The 16,624-nt window shown below is 34.7% G+C and overlaps 1 protein-coding gene across 11 annotated transcripts in view; it reads right to left on the bottom strand.

Moving 5' to 3' along the window:
* The window catches only part of ADGRV1 (adhesion G protein-coupled receptor V1), a 274,930-nt gene that overhangs the window by 207,117 nt on the left and 51,189 nt on the right, over positions 1-16,624 (bottom strand). For 10 of the 11 annotated variants that reach the window (XM_064642967.1, XM_064642974.1, XM_064642968.1 and 7 more), the window contains 11 exons: positions 15,997-16,214; positions 14,157-14,900; positions 11,716-12,089; positions 9,580-9,756; positions 7,706-7,886; positions 6,907-7,109; positions 6,148-6,277; positions 4,565-4,645; positions 3,221-3,360; positions 2,192-2,801; positions 1,039-1,254 (listed from right to left, as the gene is read on the bottom strand). In XM_064642967.1, the coding sequence (XP_064499037.1) occupies positions 1,039-1,254; positions 2,192-2,801; positions 3,221-3,360; positions 4,565-4,645; positions 6,148-6,277; positions 6,907-7,109; positions 7,706-7,886; positions 9,580-9,756; positions 11,716-12,089; positions 14,157-14,900; positions 15,997-16,214 (3,074 nt within the window). Of the gene's footprint in view, positions 1-1,038; positions 1,255-2,191; positions 2,802-3,220; positions 3,361-4,564; positions 4,646-6,147; positions 6,278-6,906; positions 7,110-7,705; positions 7,887-9,579; positions 9,757-11,715; positions 12,090-14,156; positions 14,901-15,445; positions 15,522-15,996; positions 16,215-16,624 lie in introns of those variants that run through there. The other variant, XM_064642977.1, reaches the window with a different exon arrangement.

Here is a 16,624-nt window from a genome sequence, read left to right as displayed (position 1 = left end):
CAACACAAGTCTTTTTTTTTTTTTTTTTTTTTTTTTTTTTTTTTAATTTCCCATTGCCTTTTAGATACCTGGATAGATGAAAATAAAACTTGGTTTGACCAAAACAGAGTTTGCACTGTTAGACCAAGAGGTAGTTACAAAAGGTCCATTATTGTCTCTTGTTAACAATGTCACACTACCAAGATGTTTCTGTCTTTGATTTATAATTGCTCTCTGGCTTTCCAAGAGATAAAAGTGAACACAAGCATCTTTGCCAAAGTAGATTTCAGTAAAGGGCACATTTTGCCTGTTGACGTCACTTTAGGTAAATTTGTCTCTAAGACTGTCTAGATGAACAACTGCGATACACAAGATCACAGCTCCACTTCAGAAACTAATAGAAAGCATTCTTTGACATAAATCTAGCTACACAATTTATAATCATCTGTCACATAAAAACAAAAATGCCAGTTCTCAGAGCATGTATCACCTGCCTATTCAGTTTTGGACATAACTAAAATACAGTGCATTTGATTTATAACTGTCTAAGTAATTTTAACCCTGCAGTCTTCCTAAGTTTTCTCCTTTCTTTATGTACCTTTTCTACAGCTGGGACCAACTGGAGAAGTCTACCTTCCGTTTGTTTATCTGCATTCCCATTTGTTTTACATCTGCATCCCTAGCTCTCGCTTTCTCCCCAGTAAGCTCACCTAAACAATGCATAGTGGGTTTAAATATGTACACAGGGCTAAATAGTAGCTATACTACTACAGTATTTTTTTTTTTAAGTGGTGGTGGGCTACTAGGTAAACAAACACGCCTTCCCTCATTTGTCTTTTAGATTCTCCAGTGATGATGTCTCAGAGTTTTCTAAAAGCCAAAGCATGAACATTCTTATAGGGTTTGGACTCATATTTGCTAATCAGAGTCAGTCGATGTCATACTACTTAATTTTTCATATTAGTTATATAATAACAGCATTCAATACACAGTTGTTTGCTTTGACTGTTCTTTCAACTTTAACACAGATTGCATACTTCTGATATTCTGCTTTCTTACCAGCTGTTGCAGTTATTGGCATAGCTTTAAATTTCACAGAAACATCTGAAAATATTCCCCCAGTTCTGGTCACGTTAATGATTGGTCCAACATAATTTTCAGCAACTCGCACAGTTGGAGCTGAAAGCTGAAGTGTTCCAAAAGCATCATCATTGGCATTGATAATTACATGAGCTATTGTCTCACCCACTGATCCAAGTCGAGGAGAATTTATAACTGAAATATAAAGAAAACCTAGTGAGGGGGTGCCTGCTATCCTTGTTATCCATGGCTATAGAGTCCACAGACACACATGTGAGTTTAGTGGTTAGCTGTCACCAGTTTTCACCAAAATTTTCTTTTCTAGAATCGGATAAAGTATAACTACATCAACATATTTTTGGTGTTTGAATTACATTCTGGCAGAAAGATACCATTTTTTATAACATTATTCTACATGCTCTGGAGCATATAAACCATAATTTTTTTAAAAAAGATGAGGTACTATGAATTTATTTTTTTATTTATTTGTCTATAAGGCCAATAGTAAGCTCAATACAGTTCAGAAGAATTCCATTTTTACTCTTGCTATGATGAAGTGTAAATAAGATTGCAACTCCAAGTGGAATTATATTTGAAATTTCTCTTAACATTAAGATTAATCTGGGGGCAAGGGGAGCAATTAAATATGCCAAGAAGCTTTGAAGCATGAATCAGGCTGTAATTTACCTGAATTTATCTGAATGGGAGATGAAATAAAAGTTGTCTATACCAAAAAAGCAGCACGTCTGTAATTCTACACCACTTTTTTTTATAAGAATTTTTTGTGTTTCAATAAGCAACACTAGCTTAGTTACTTCCTAATTGAACTTTACAGAAACAACACTAGATGAGCAGCACAAAAAAGTACTGTAACACACTTGGCTTTAAAGACCTTGGATAAGACAATGCAAAAGGGACAAAGAAATGCTCATCCAATTGTAATAAAATACTGTGCCAAAGGAAATAAATGCTAACAGGGCACAAGTCAGGTAACTCTCAAATATCTTAACCATACAGAGTTTGGCAGAGGTAAATAGTTCCTCATCTAACTTGCTACATTTAACATTTATCCTGTTAAATATTAAAAACTAACCTTTAAATATAAATTGCAGGTTTTATGTAAGACACTTACTTGTCCGATCCTGCACTTTCTTGACCAAAACAATACTGCTTAACTCCACAAAAACAGATTCTGACCTCTCAGGATCATCATCATCCAAAATAGACAAGGATATTGTGGCCTCACTTTCATTGGTTGCGAAGACCACATAACCTCTAATGGGTATATAGTCTTTTCCTTCTATTGCTCTGACAACACCAGGAGGAAGAAAAAGTGACTTTTCATCATTGTCAATAGTTCTGTACATCACCATCACTGTACCGAGGAGGCCTCCACGCCTTATTATTGTCAGAGAGATATTTTTTGTTTCTTCCTCAACTTTTATTGGTCTGTTTTGCTCAGAAAAGATGAAGACTCCATATGGATCATCATTAGCTAAAATAGTTAATGTTGCATTAGTGTGATTTCCAAGACGACCACTGGAGACATTGATGATCAAAACTGAAAACACCTTATCCAGTTCAGGAACTTCATCAGGAGAAATGTGTACTGTAATATTTGTTCTCACTTGGCCAACATCAAATGTTACATTCCCATCTGTAGAGATCAGGTCTCCAGTAAGATCACAGACTATGATCCAATGCAACACCACCTCCGATAAGGCCCCATGAGTTCTCACAACCTAAGAGAAGAATATAAAGATCTGCATATTTTCATACTTTGAGAAAGAAAAATACAAAAGTGCAAAATACAATAAGCAAAGACAATAACAAGATGAGTTGAAGATAAATCTGTTTTAAAAACCTGAAGTTTTTATTATCTCAGCTTTGCTACATTTTTTTTATCATCAACAGTGTTATTTTAAGATAGTAGTAATTCAATTGTAAACAAGGAAAAGCATTTTAAATCTGTAGATATTATTACTATTTTAGCTTTAAGCTGAACGATACGTCTTAGCAAACTCTGCATGAACTGGAAAAACAGATGTGCATAACAAAGTTGTTACAAACCTCATAGACTTATGACAAAAATATTACAGAACATCAGTAACAACAGATAGAAGAGTACTGTACCACAATATGAGACTGAAAGCTTTCTAACCTGCAGCACGACATTGCTTTCTCCATCTTCGGGCTCAGTTCCATTCACCCAGAGTGACTCAGCACTGAACTCAAATACACCATGAGCATCATCAGAAGCCTCAATGGTCACAAGGATGTAGGATGCAATTCCCAAGCTAGCTGTTAAGTGCAATTTCCCAAAAGAGTTAGTTTTTCCTAGCATAGTTTCTTACATGAAAGAAAACAGCTAAAGAAATAAAGGCATGATAAATCTCCATATGGAAAAGGAACTGACTTCCAGTAATGCAGTCCTGGAACTATGCAACAAAAAAATTATTATTTTAAGAGAAGGATAGAAATAAAATTACAGGTTGAATAAACAAAAATGGAGGAGAATTTAGGATGGTGGGGAGCTATACAGTAAACCACAGTGTAAGCAGAAAGATGAGATGAATGCAGGTCTCATCCTAACATAATCTGGAATGAAAAACAAAGAAAAAAAACCCCAAACAAGTCAGATAAATCCTACTACTACAAATATTGTCTTGGCTGAGATAACTTGCTGCTCAGAGAGAAATAAAAGCCTTGGCACAACCAAACAAACAGGAAGTGCTAAAAAATGGCTAAACCACAGGTTTATCGTCAAATTCAAACTAAAATACTTCGTATTTACAATTTAAAATCAGGCTGTCACAGGGGAATAAATTACTCAATTTACATAATGGGTACTTATATAACATTTTCAGCTCTGTAGGATTTAATTTGAAGTCCTATAGGTAGAGGGTGTTCCCAGAGATTTTATGTTATTTCTTCATCTAGTTTTTTTTTTTTTCAATCTTAAATTATCTTTGTTTTCTGTATGTCATGACATAAATAGAAACTTGAAGAAATTAAAGAGGAAAAATGGAAAACAATTTAACTATTTCTTTAAAATATCTAACACAACTTACTTTTCTGTCAGAGTATTTTTGCCAGGCAGGGATCAAAGTAATATAGAGAATGCATCAAGGAATTCAATCAGGTAATTTTAAAATTACGTTTAATTTAAAAAGTGCCTTTGCTTTTTGCTCCCAGAAAATTTGACAATTTTCTACTTTAATTTTGCAAACTGAACTTTGGGAATTATTATACTGTGTTCTACAACAATGCATTTTTGATGATACAGAACCTGTTGTTCTCTGCTTTACAATAAACACTGACTGCTACTGAAATTACACCTAAATTAAAATCGAAAAGAATGTTTTTGACAAAACTTTACGATAAACCTAAACTAATTAGCTCTAACTGCACATAAAGAAACACTATGACAAGTTGTAACAGCATTGTAATTTATGATGGATATTACAATTATAAATAAAAAATAGGATGAATTGAAAATGCTTACCATGTTGAGGGACAGTTGAAAGGAAGAAATCCATGTTCCCATCACCACTACCACTTCCATCATTTCTAAAGAGCTCAGCAACTTTAAGGTGACAGACACACAGATATATACACATATATATATTTATAAATAAAGAGAAAGCAGAAAGTAATTTAAAGTAATTAAACATTTCTGGACAACACAAAAAGAGAGGGAAGTATTCTAGGCAAGTATTATTTCTGGACAAGAAAGTATACAGAATTTTGGATAAAAGTCAGAAAAAGTATTGAATATGCTACCTCTTATTTAATTTATGAGATTGGAAACAGCAGTGGGAGGTCAGAAGGAAAGAAAACACATACAACTCTCTTTTCTCTATATATTTTTTTTTATATTTCCTTCTGTGTCCCTTTTTTCTCACTCCTAAATAAGGTCTGTAATGGAGAAATCAGAAAGGGGGGGGAGGGGAAAGTGGGGCAGGGGGAGCAGTGGCTAAAGCCTGTCCAACTCTCTTATTCTAATATTTTCTCACAAATCAAAAATACGTCAGGAAATTGAAAAAAACCAGCAGCTTAACTAATGAAGCCTTTACCCTAAGTTTTGTGGTTGCAATGGTGTTGGCAAGACCAAAAAGTGAGTTTGTGTCCAGAGGGTATCTGCCTAGTAGATTACAAAAGTTAGCTGTAAGTTTTCTGAACAAAAAAAAAAATTCAAAGAGAAAAAGTTCATTTAACAAAACAACTACTTGACCAAAATATCTCACAAGCATGAAAGAGCTGAAGTTTTTTATCAAAAGAATCCCTACACAGCACAATAGTGCCACATGGCGCCACATTCAAGTTAGTATGATCTAACTTTCCAGAAGGCATCACACTTACAATTCAAATTGGTTAGAAAAATAATATCAGTTAAAAAGTCACTTTATGGCTGTCAGTATTTCAAATCACTTCTTTTCCTCCAATCAGCTTTGTAATCTCCCTTAAAAATCTTTTGCAATGGAAATAAATTCTGTAAGGCATAAATGATTTTATGTGGCAGAACCTCTGATTCTTGCCAACCCTTTTGAGACAAACATCTCACCATAGGATTTACACTTAATGTTTCTCTTGTTCTTCCACAGAGCTACCAACTACCACTCTAACTCAGTTAAACTCCCCAGGCATCAGAAACCCCACAATTTTCTAATGCTATAATCCAGTTAAACCAGTTATGAGCCAGTTTATTGCAATTCCTCCAATTTCACTCAAGTGGTAGGTAAAAAGCTTTTAGCCTTAAACATCGATAAATTAAAAAAAATTAAAATATTTTTACATTATTTTAATTCTCAGTACCAACCATGAAATTATGTAATTCAAAAAGCAGTCAATTGGCTTTGAATGATCTAATGCACGGTAATAATACACTGTTTGAGATCTGGTGGTTTACAGCAACGACTAACAAAATACCTGAAGAACAGGTCTTTCCTAAAAAAAAATTACAGCTTTCTGGGAGATGTGGAGGTGTTTGTCTTTAGAAATAACATGGAAATAGTACACAAAGTTAGATTTTTATGAATGAGTAGAGATGAGGTAAATACAACCAATGGATTGACATATGTGCCTTACCTCCTCCCTCTGGGTTCAATAGCTCCACTTTAAAAGTTTTTTCTAGTTCAGGAATAGAATTATCAGTGATGTTAACAGTAATGTACTTGTATCTTTCTCCTGGCTGAAATTCCAGTGTGCCCAAAACAGCCTGCAACATGAAAGCTCTTCACATTTTTGTTCAAGTTAAATGTTTTTACCCAAATGAAAAAAGAAATACAACCTTTATTCTTTTTGTCTTTATCAAAAGTCTACTTTTCTTCACTTCAGCTTTGAAAATACCTACTGAATCTTTTTTATAAGAAAAAGTCATCTAAATTCACCGTATTATGAACATCTGCATTCATCTACATTTTTCTGCATGAACAGCAGTCAGACAAGCAAACACAGACACATACAGGTTATTTTGTTGAATATGTACAAATAGAATCTTCACCTGTACATGCACCTGCATGCTCATATAAAGTTTGATATCCTTAGCAACAATAGGAAGTATCCATTCTTGCTGCATTGGCAATTCTCATAGGGAAATCAAAATCAAACCCAGAGGCTTTTCCTAGGAAATACAACATGCTGTACAGAAAGGAGGCCAAAGGCATATAGTGACTCATATTTTTAAAGTGAGTACAACACATTCATTTATCACAACACCATATAAAATAAAGTGTTTCTGTTAAAAGAATCATAGCTGAGTTACAATACTTAAAATGAATGCTACCTCCAGGACAAATAGCTGTAATTAAATTCCTAAATAATTACACACATGTGCAATGGCCATACCTGATAATCTCTAGGACTGGAAGCTGTAAGCGGCACTGTCTTGTATTCCATGAGAACTGTTCCAAGAAGCCCTTGTGCACGAACTACCAAGAGTCTGATGCATCCGGCTTCTTCTTTAACAGTAACATGGGGCACAGCAGAGGCTGGCAGAATCATTTCATCACCTGTCTGAGGAGGCGGCCCCACTGAGAACTGTAATAGACCTGGCAGACAAAAAGTACAATTTACATGGCTTCTCCTACCAAATTTAAATTATGGTAATAAGTTAAAACAAAAATGTATATAATGTCTATATTTGATGTTTATGAAATTTAAAAATAATTATTGATATGCCCTTCGGACGCTATTTCCAGGGATGTGCTATGTACCATTCCCTCTCTCACTGATATCCATATCAGTCTTAAAAAACCACATCACAATAATTAACTCAGCTCTTCCCAAAAGAGACCAAATATGTCATAGTATTGGGTAGTTATTGGTATATTAAGCACCCTGAAATGTCTCTCTCCATTAGGAATTCTCATTTCAGAAAAAACTTGCCTAAGATCAACTATATACAATCTTTATTTGGATCATCACCATTTGGTCTGGGCAGTTTTGATGTCTTTTTTGTAATATGCTCAAGAATAAGTAACTCGGCTTTCAGTCTTGTATAAAAACTATGAATTAATCTCAAATTAGACAAAGCAGAACACTTGGCACTGCTTCCTCCACTAGCTAGGCTAGGCAAATTTTTACCTCTTGAGCTAGAACTATACATAAATCTGCAATAAGACTGTATCATCTTCGACATTGTTACCATATGGGTGGTCACTGGCTTTAATGCTGATGTCAGTAGTTTCCTTTTCTGGATCTATACTTGCTCCACTGGTAGGAGTCGAACCTAGTTTTCCATCTCCAGACACTGCAGAGACTAATGTCACACGGAAATATTCATTTAGCTCTGGAATGTCATCATCAATAATATGCAAATTTAGGACCTAGAGAAGGATCAAATCATGGAGAAATCAAACTGTGCAACATACATCACTTATGAATTTTATGACCCTGCTTAACTCATCAAATTCTTAGTCAATCAGCTGTATCTACTGTGAGTTCAGAAAGTATTGCAGACAACAGCTGTGCATTCCATGTAATTTAAACTAGGTTATAGGATAATATTTTAATTTTACAATACCCATTCAAAAACATCTTTACCATGCTTCCATAAATGGAAGACATATTGTCTTAATTGCTTCTAGTTACACAAACACATAACCAAGCAAGAAACTATATATCCACCTTAACATAATCACAGATATATTGAGTACATTGAAAATTAAATATCTGACAGATTTTAAAATCTTTAAGACTTTGTGCTTCAGGAGAGACATTACAGTGATTAACCCAACTTAGAGAGCAAGTGAAGTAAGCTTTTTATGTCACCTGACTTACAGATCATACGATCACGTAACATAACCCGCTCTGCACAGACTAATAGATTCGTCTCAGACAATTCCAGCTTTCTATATATTGTGATAAGATTTGACAAATATATAGAAGAAAACGTTCAAGTAGATGATCATATTTAGAGCTGTGGGAATAAGTTTATAGGCATCAATGCAAAGTCTCTCAGGATATCTCACCTGACAAGTGACTGCTCCCAGTCTGTTTCTTAGGGCCATGCCCATTAGCTCCTCTGTAGGTAGACAATTAAATACAGTGAAGCAAGAGGGTATACCAGCCCTCTTTTGCCACTATATAGAATAAGGCAGGCCTCATCTATGCTACCAGACCGGAAAAGCTTGGGAAATTTTACTTTAAATGACTGTATGCAATCCAGTAATATGTTTAAATAGAGAATTAAAGCTGAATAAACAGTGACATGAGCATACTATTTTCCAGTATCACAAGTTTTTGCCAAGCTCTTATCAGTTATATTATTTAATGCAATCCACAGTTCTAGTGGAGCCACTGGGAACCTTTCAAATGGTGTCAGTGGGTTTCAGTCAGTCCATACTTACTTCAGCAGAATGATAAAAGTGAAACTAAAGATAACATTTTCTACTAACAATCCACCCTATGTTACAAACACTAACAGAAAACACACACTAACTTTCTACAGTATTGTGATCCCAGATCACTTCTTCAAATAAATGGGAAATTCCTGTGCTGTGGGTCAGGGTTGAATTCACAGAAACAGATTAATCTAAAGAGACAGAAGGTCACAAACAGCAGTTGCAAGACACTTGATTGCAGCAGGGAACTTTACTGCTGTCTATTTTATTGACACAATGATAAAACTGAGCTCCAAAACTCAGATAAAAACCTGATCATATTCCAATTCTGAAAGTCCCTGGATCATTCTTTTCAGCCCAGGACTACCTACACTTCAAGTGTAAGTTTAGATATACATAAACTTAGTATATACATGTATGTAAAAGTAGCTCATGTATTATGTCTGTTTAAGCATACATGTATGCACAGTAACACATGAAGTGAGATGCAAACAGATCTATAGGCATTTATCCTATCACTCATTAGATGCCAAAGATAAAAAAAAAAACCTCACAAAATCTAATAAAAGCCATGTGAAGGAAAGCCTTCAGCATGAAAACCAGTCAACCGTCCTTAGAAGGTGTTTTCCAGGTTTCCAAGGACAGTATGAATAGTTAATAGGAAGGTAGAGTTTACCTCTGATCTCTGCCAAGGAAGGAATGTGATAGTGCCACTGCTGTTAGAAAAATCGCTAACAGAGTAATTAATGCCAGCAGAATCAACCTGTGAGATAATGTAATTTATATACACATAGTCCAGGGCTCCCCTTGTACGCTCCACGACACAGGATATAGTGGAACCCTCACTGGCAGTCTGGAAGAAAGCAAAAAATTGAAGTGTTTGCTATGGTCAAAGCAAATCAAAGCAATAAATGTAAAACATGGAATTCTCTAATCCTAGTCAAATGTTCAGGATTTTTTTATTGCTGTTATGTTACTTTCAGCTCTTTTGGAGTGGTAGGAAGCTGATACTGAACTTGGTGTTCAGAACAATCTTAATGGAATTTGCAACAGCCACTAGCACCTCCCTGAGGTAAGCCAGTAACTGTACCTTGTTGTTTGTTTTGGAAACAATCTCTTCCCCCAACCTACATCCCAAAGACAGAACCAATATGTTTCAAGTGTATATGTCAAAAGCAGCTGAAACTATTTTTTATATTAATGTCAATTATTTCAATTTTATTAGCAACAATTTAAATCCAAAAATTTTTGGATTCCCTCTTCCCCCAACTAAAAACACTCTGGAAAACAAAACAGATACAATAAAATTAAACTATAACTTCATCATTTAGGAAAAAATTTGAAAAACTTCTTGTGCTACAGTCCTCTTTACAATTCTGTCTTCATGGAGAACATCTCTCAGCAGCAACAATTTCACATATTTGGAACAGAGCAGGTATTGATATTGACCATGTATTTTAGAAAATTATGATCATCAAACAAAAGTAGAAAATAATTTTATTTGAAAATTGTCAGAAAGGCTAAACTTTTTTTAAGCATTAGACAAATTTCAGAGCTGCTGTACAACACAGTGCACATACTGAATATGCCTTCATCTGCTTAACAGACAGATATAGACATAAAGAAATTAAACCGCTGATGAAACAGTGCTGTGTATCTGCATCATTTCTGACAGCCCTCTGGTGAAATGGATGTAAGATAAAGGTGAAACAATTAACATGCCATATAAATTTTTAATTGTGCTGATTGATGATCTGTGGCATCACAGAATTATCAGTGGCATTTCAAACTGAAGGAATCTATTATCATAGCAGATGGTAGGCACCCAAACTGAAAACTAGTGTCACTCAGGCAAGATGAGTGACACACCATAAGCACTTCAGTTAGAAAGGATGTACTTCAAAGGTTGTAACAGTTCCCAAATTGGAAAGCATTATGAAATTTGTTTTCCAAAATAATCCATTAACAATAGAAACAGGCATTGAGTCTTTCTCTCTCATAATGATTAAAAAGTAAAAATTAATTATGGTTATTTCAATCCTCCCTCCAAAAGTAATAAGTTCATATACTGCATATATGGTGGCCACCATCAAAGACAATTTAATTTTTAAAGAAAGTAACTCACAGCCAGTATCAACTGAACTAATATCAAATATAATCAATTAATATCTTATAAATTATGACAGCAAGTGATTGGGGAAAAATACAGCACATCTTGTCAGTGAATAACCTGCAGTAAAATTCTTTCAAGCACATCATGTAACACAGAAAAAAATATAATAAAAAAATATTGGTAATAATCCATTCTCAAAAAAAGAAAATTGAACTTTATATTTTAATCAGCAACCCAGTCAGTCACGGTTTAATCCCAAATGTCAATTCAGCATCATGCAGCTGCTCACTTACCACCTCTCCCTCCCCATCAAGACAAATTGAAAAGAAAAGGTAAACCTCATGGGTTAAGAACAATTTAATAACAGAAATAATAACAGATATTTGTATTATTACTATAATAAAATATTATTTTATTTTTACTTCTATTACTATTATTTCTTCTATTATTATTATTATTATTAGGAGGAGGACTATTATTATTATTATTATTACTAGGAGAATTTAAAGAAATGATACAGAAAATGCCACTGTGACTGAGGCTATATTAGCAGAATTTACACATTTTAAAATTCTGAAAAAACTCTGCTTAACTACAAAAACTAAGAATGTGAAATCAACCTGTGAAGGTCAGTTAGTCTTGCCACTAGTTTTATTGTATCCAAAATTTCTTCTATAGTTTTCCTTATGAACTCTTTACCTCAGGAATACATGCTCCAGTGAAGCCAAATAAACCATTAGCATTATCACTTTTCTGTATTCTTAATCTTGCTGTTGTGTTTTCTTGTGAAATTCGAGCTCCACCACACACAGAAATGAGCTTTAGGATGAATAACTCCTCTCCTTCTTCCTCTTTGTCATCCTTTGCGGACACAATGAATGATTTATTGGTCTCTCCTTGCCGATACTCCAAATACCCAGAGACAGGGTGGACATCACTCTTTGCAGGAGTTGCATGGAGTTCGTAGATCTCTGCTTGTGTCAACTTTCGCTCATAAAGCCTTACATCCTGCATTAACCCTGTGTACCTACTGCTGCCATTGATTCCTGCTCCAATTCTCACTATTCCTGGACCTGAGAAGGAAATTGTAATTTTCCTCATGTTACTGTTATTCTTCAAAGTAATATATCTAATAAATGTAATTACTAAAAAACACAATGTTAAACTGCTTATTATCCCTGGATTAGAAATCATATTGAAATGCAAATCAGGAGGTTTCTCAAGCCTCATCTCAGTGTTAGAGGAAGAACACCACAGGAAAAATAATTCCATCCTAGACAGTTCAGGTTTTTCATCCTACTAGTTTTACCTGCATATTGTCACCATCCCTTATTTTAATGAATCTTGGAAACTTCTCTCTTTCCATTAGAGATTTCTAGGGCGCAGCTGCAACTCCTCTCACTTTTGTTTTGCCAGACATTTGCTTTGTCTATTTTGTGTCTATCTGCTAGGACAGTGAATGCATTCTGATGACCAGAGTATTAGCCCTTCTGGACATCATGGACTGGGAATAGGGGCTTCAGAAAAGTACACCAAATTCCAAACACTTTTTACAACAGCACTAATATTTCTCTCCCTCCAAACAATTATCCTACTCAGCAAGCCAGTAGGTCACAGTTGCCTTTTTCACAAATATACTAATCTGGTAGGTCATAATCATTCCTATCATGCTACAATACAGATATTTCTTCAGCTGTTTTCTGCTTTTGGAAGATACTGTGCTTTTGAGTGGATTGACACCAAGTGTCACTGCTAGAGAAAAGCAACCACAACCAATGCTAATGGTCCCAAGGCACAAGGCAGAGGATGGTGAGAAAACCCAGGCTACCGTGCTCACCACTGTGTAGTATGCAACATTAAATGGAGAGAGATTAAATCCTTACCTGACACTTGCAGTATCTCCAGACAGAGAACATGCCATCTCCACTAATATAGAAAATTTACAATGACTCAGACATCCCTCTAGCAACAAAAGCATTACTGTACCTCATACATCTTTGTTTTAGAAAATGAGGGGAAAAAATCCTTTCTGAGCTACAGTACTGCACATCTGACCCATACCATTAATTGCAGAGGCATTACTTTGTTACAGAGGTCAAATTTCTCAGACTTCAACCACTGGAAATTTATATGTAAAAATAAAATCCTATATCTACACTATAGACTTAACGAAGTCTCCTCTACATTACTATATGTTTGTGCACATATAGTGCACAATATACGCATGTAGATGTATATGCATTTAACATAACTGTATGTTTTTTTAATTTTTCTTCTTTGATTACAGAAAAGGAGATTGTACTCGAAAATCTTATAATCATTCACTGCCTATCCCCACGAAAGAAAATATGTGAAACTGATGGTGAAAGAAAGAAACGAAAAAGGATGGAGACTATTTCCAGGGGAAAAAAAAAAAGAAAAAAACACATGAAAGAGAGAGAAATTGCAAAAGAATGAGTAAATATAAATGAAAGACAAATGTATTCCCACCATATAATATCTGACTTTGTAAAGGAATTGTTCTCACATTCACTGCTATGCTAGTTCAGTGTAAAAGGCCATAATGGTTACCTGTGACTAAAATCTGTGACTATCCAGTTAGAGAAACTGAAGTACACATGCTAATGTTCCTTGGAACACTGTTAAACAGACAGGCATAATTTTCATATACCATGTGAATATATACTTAACTAAATCTAAACTCTGAAAAATTCTATTGCTTACAATATATTGGCTTAGCTGTAACAAAATACACAACTAGAAACAAAAACATTATTATATTTTGTTTCAGAAATAGAGAGGAAAGAAGTACTCTCTCAGCTACAGCACTGTAAATCTTATGGAAAGTATTAATGGTAAGTACGTATAACTATAGGTATACACAAAAAGCATACATATAGAAATATACTTATTATTACTTTCAAATTATTGTAATCCAAGCTCTGTTACAGTTCTGATGCTTTTTTGGAAACTTCCCAGCTCTTATTTCTATATGCTTTTTGAAAATCCTTAAAATTTTCTAACCATTCTTTTTAACCAACTAATGGGATGTAATAATTTCAGGATCTTGCATACACCTTTCAAGGTGTTTGTTGCAGAAGTTTACATATGGAGAAAAATAATGCAAGCTATTGACTCACCATCAGCAATTGCTTCTCCTTTAAGGCTCTTAATTCCTCCCACAACTGGAATTCCATCCATATAAAATTCAATTATACTTTCATCCAGAGTAATCAGAAGGTGAATCCAAGTATTTTCATCCAGATATTTCAGGACTGCTGCTTTAGCTATGTAAGTCATATTGGATCCTAATGCTGTATAATGAAGCACTACAGAAATATGAGAATCATTTGTTTGGATTTTCACGCCATAATATAAGGTCCCATTACCGTCATCCTTTTCAACTATATAACCATCAGTACTGACGTTAGGAATTAACCATGCTGAAAATGTGAAATTAGTTACTGCAGTATTTCCATTGTATAGGTATTTCAGATCAATAACTCCAAATGCATCCTCTTTTCCACTGAAATACAAAGCATCTGTTCCGCTGTGATAGCGTCTCATGTGGGGCTGAGATTGTACTGAACTTGGAAACAATCCCAGCAACAAGAAGTCTACCATTGACGGTAGTCCAGCTTGAAACGTACCAGACATTATTTCCCAGCCTAAACGGACAACACCAAAAGTGCCTTGTTGTCTCCAGATGGTGAAGTCTGTAATATAGGAAAGATCATCTTCAGAAAGAACATCTTCTGCTATCTCTTTGTCCTGACTCTCTGGATCTATAACAAAGACTCCAAAAGGGTCATCATTGAATGGGATCATCACAGTTACAGCAAGGTTTGTTTCGGACAACTGCCCACCAGGACCAGAAGACCCACCTATATAACAGAAATTAAGAGTAAAAGTTAATGGTCTGAAAAATGTTACTAACTATTTAAACTTTTTTAAACAAAATAGTTTTCTAAATAGACCTAAATCGTCTTTAAAGACCCTCTGACCTCTTAGAAATTGCTCTGAGTTAATATTAACATAATTTAAGTGTACTGGTTTTAAAACATTATAGTGAACATTTTCATAGAAAGCAAAGCTGTATATTATTTTTGAACTGCAAAATATAGTTGCCTTTCAGCTAAAAAAGATGAGCTCCAGCTTTTCTGAATTAGTAATGAGATAGGTTGCTTTTGATTAATTTGAAACATACGAGGTCAAATTCATTTCTCGTATTACTTCAATATTTACAAAAATAAAAAAATGGCAACCTTTGGCCCATTGCCTCTGAAATAAGCAGAGATATCCTGCAAAATCTGTAACCAGTTGTGTATTAAAACTGTTGCCAAATCCTGCCATAAGTCATCCATCTACTTCTCCACCATAAGAATTCATGATTTGAAGATCATGATGTGAATGTAGAGCCTCCACGTACCAAGTGAGCAGTATTCTACCCAACTGAAGTAGGAAATCTTCTGTACACACATATGGATTTCGTTTACAGAAATGTCAACACATTTTCAGAGGTAGTCTGCAGAGAAGACCATAAATAATACCAAGGTGGAAGGAGTCCAGCAGATTTGGAACTCCGGTGGGCAGGAGACCTGTAGCAGTTGTAATTTAAGTGATATGAAGTGGTAATTATATGTATTTTACCACCTCTAGAAAAAAAACAAACAAACCAACCAATCTCCATTATGCATAGCCTTTAAAACCTTTGTTTTGTCTTCAACTATACAAAGCTCTAAATCTCTGAAATCACCAAAAGGCATCCTTTTTAAAGGTGGGACGACCAAAACTGTATTCATCAAAACTGTATTCATAAATTTAATGAAAAATAAAACGTAAAATCTTATGAGAAAAGTACAGGTCATCAAAACATGATTTTCAAGGCAAAGTTCTTCAGAGGGTTATTTTGTTTTGATCGATTAAACATAATTATTTTCTACGAGACAGGAAGAGAGAATGGTTATATGAAGACAATACCTGAAACATTCACCAACTTTAAAATATAAAATTCATTGAATTCAGGAATTTTATCCGAAATAGCACGGAGTGTTATTGGCTTTGATCCTTCACCATCCATGAAGCACACAGTCCCAAAAGTTTCATAGAACTCTTCTCCTGGCCTCAGTGTAGAGTCATTACAGAACAGCTGCCAGGTTACTGAGACATTGCCAAAGTGTCCTCTATGTCTCAAAATTCTGTTCAGAGATACAGAAAGAGTGAATGTTCTGGCAGGTATGCATCAGCATTCCCCATTAGCAAAGGAAAACACAACTATACTAATCCTTCTTACTGTGAAAAATACTATACAACATTCTAAACAGCCATGAACAACAAATGAAACCATGAATGGTAATCCAATCCTCTTCAAAGGTCTGCCATTTAACAGTATAACGCTACTCCCAGGTATACCACAGGTATCTTAGAAACAAAGTAATCAATGAAGGTGCATGCAAAGTAGTATTGTTTAGCAAAACATAAGTTTATTTTCCACTTCCATTATGTAAATAATATAAATGAAGATATAGTTCAGCAAATTAACATTAAAAATTGAGATACTTGGCCACTCTTAGACAGGAAAGAGAAACACCTACATTTAACCACAAAC

This window comes from Pseudopipra pipra, chromosome Z, assembly GCF_036250125.1.
Source record: "Pseudopipra pipra isolate bDixPip1 chromosome Z, bDixPip1.hap1, whole genome shotgun sequence".
Taxonomy (NCBI): Eukaryota; Metazoa; Chordata; class Aves; order Passeriformes; family Pipridae; genus Pseudopipra; species Pseudopipra pipra.
Note: the sequence above shows the minus strand (reverse complement) of the source record. Positions and strands in the feature narration are given on the sequence as shown.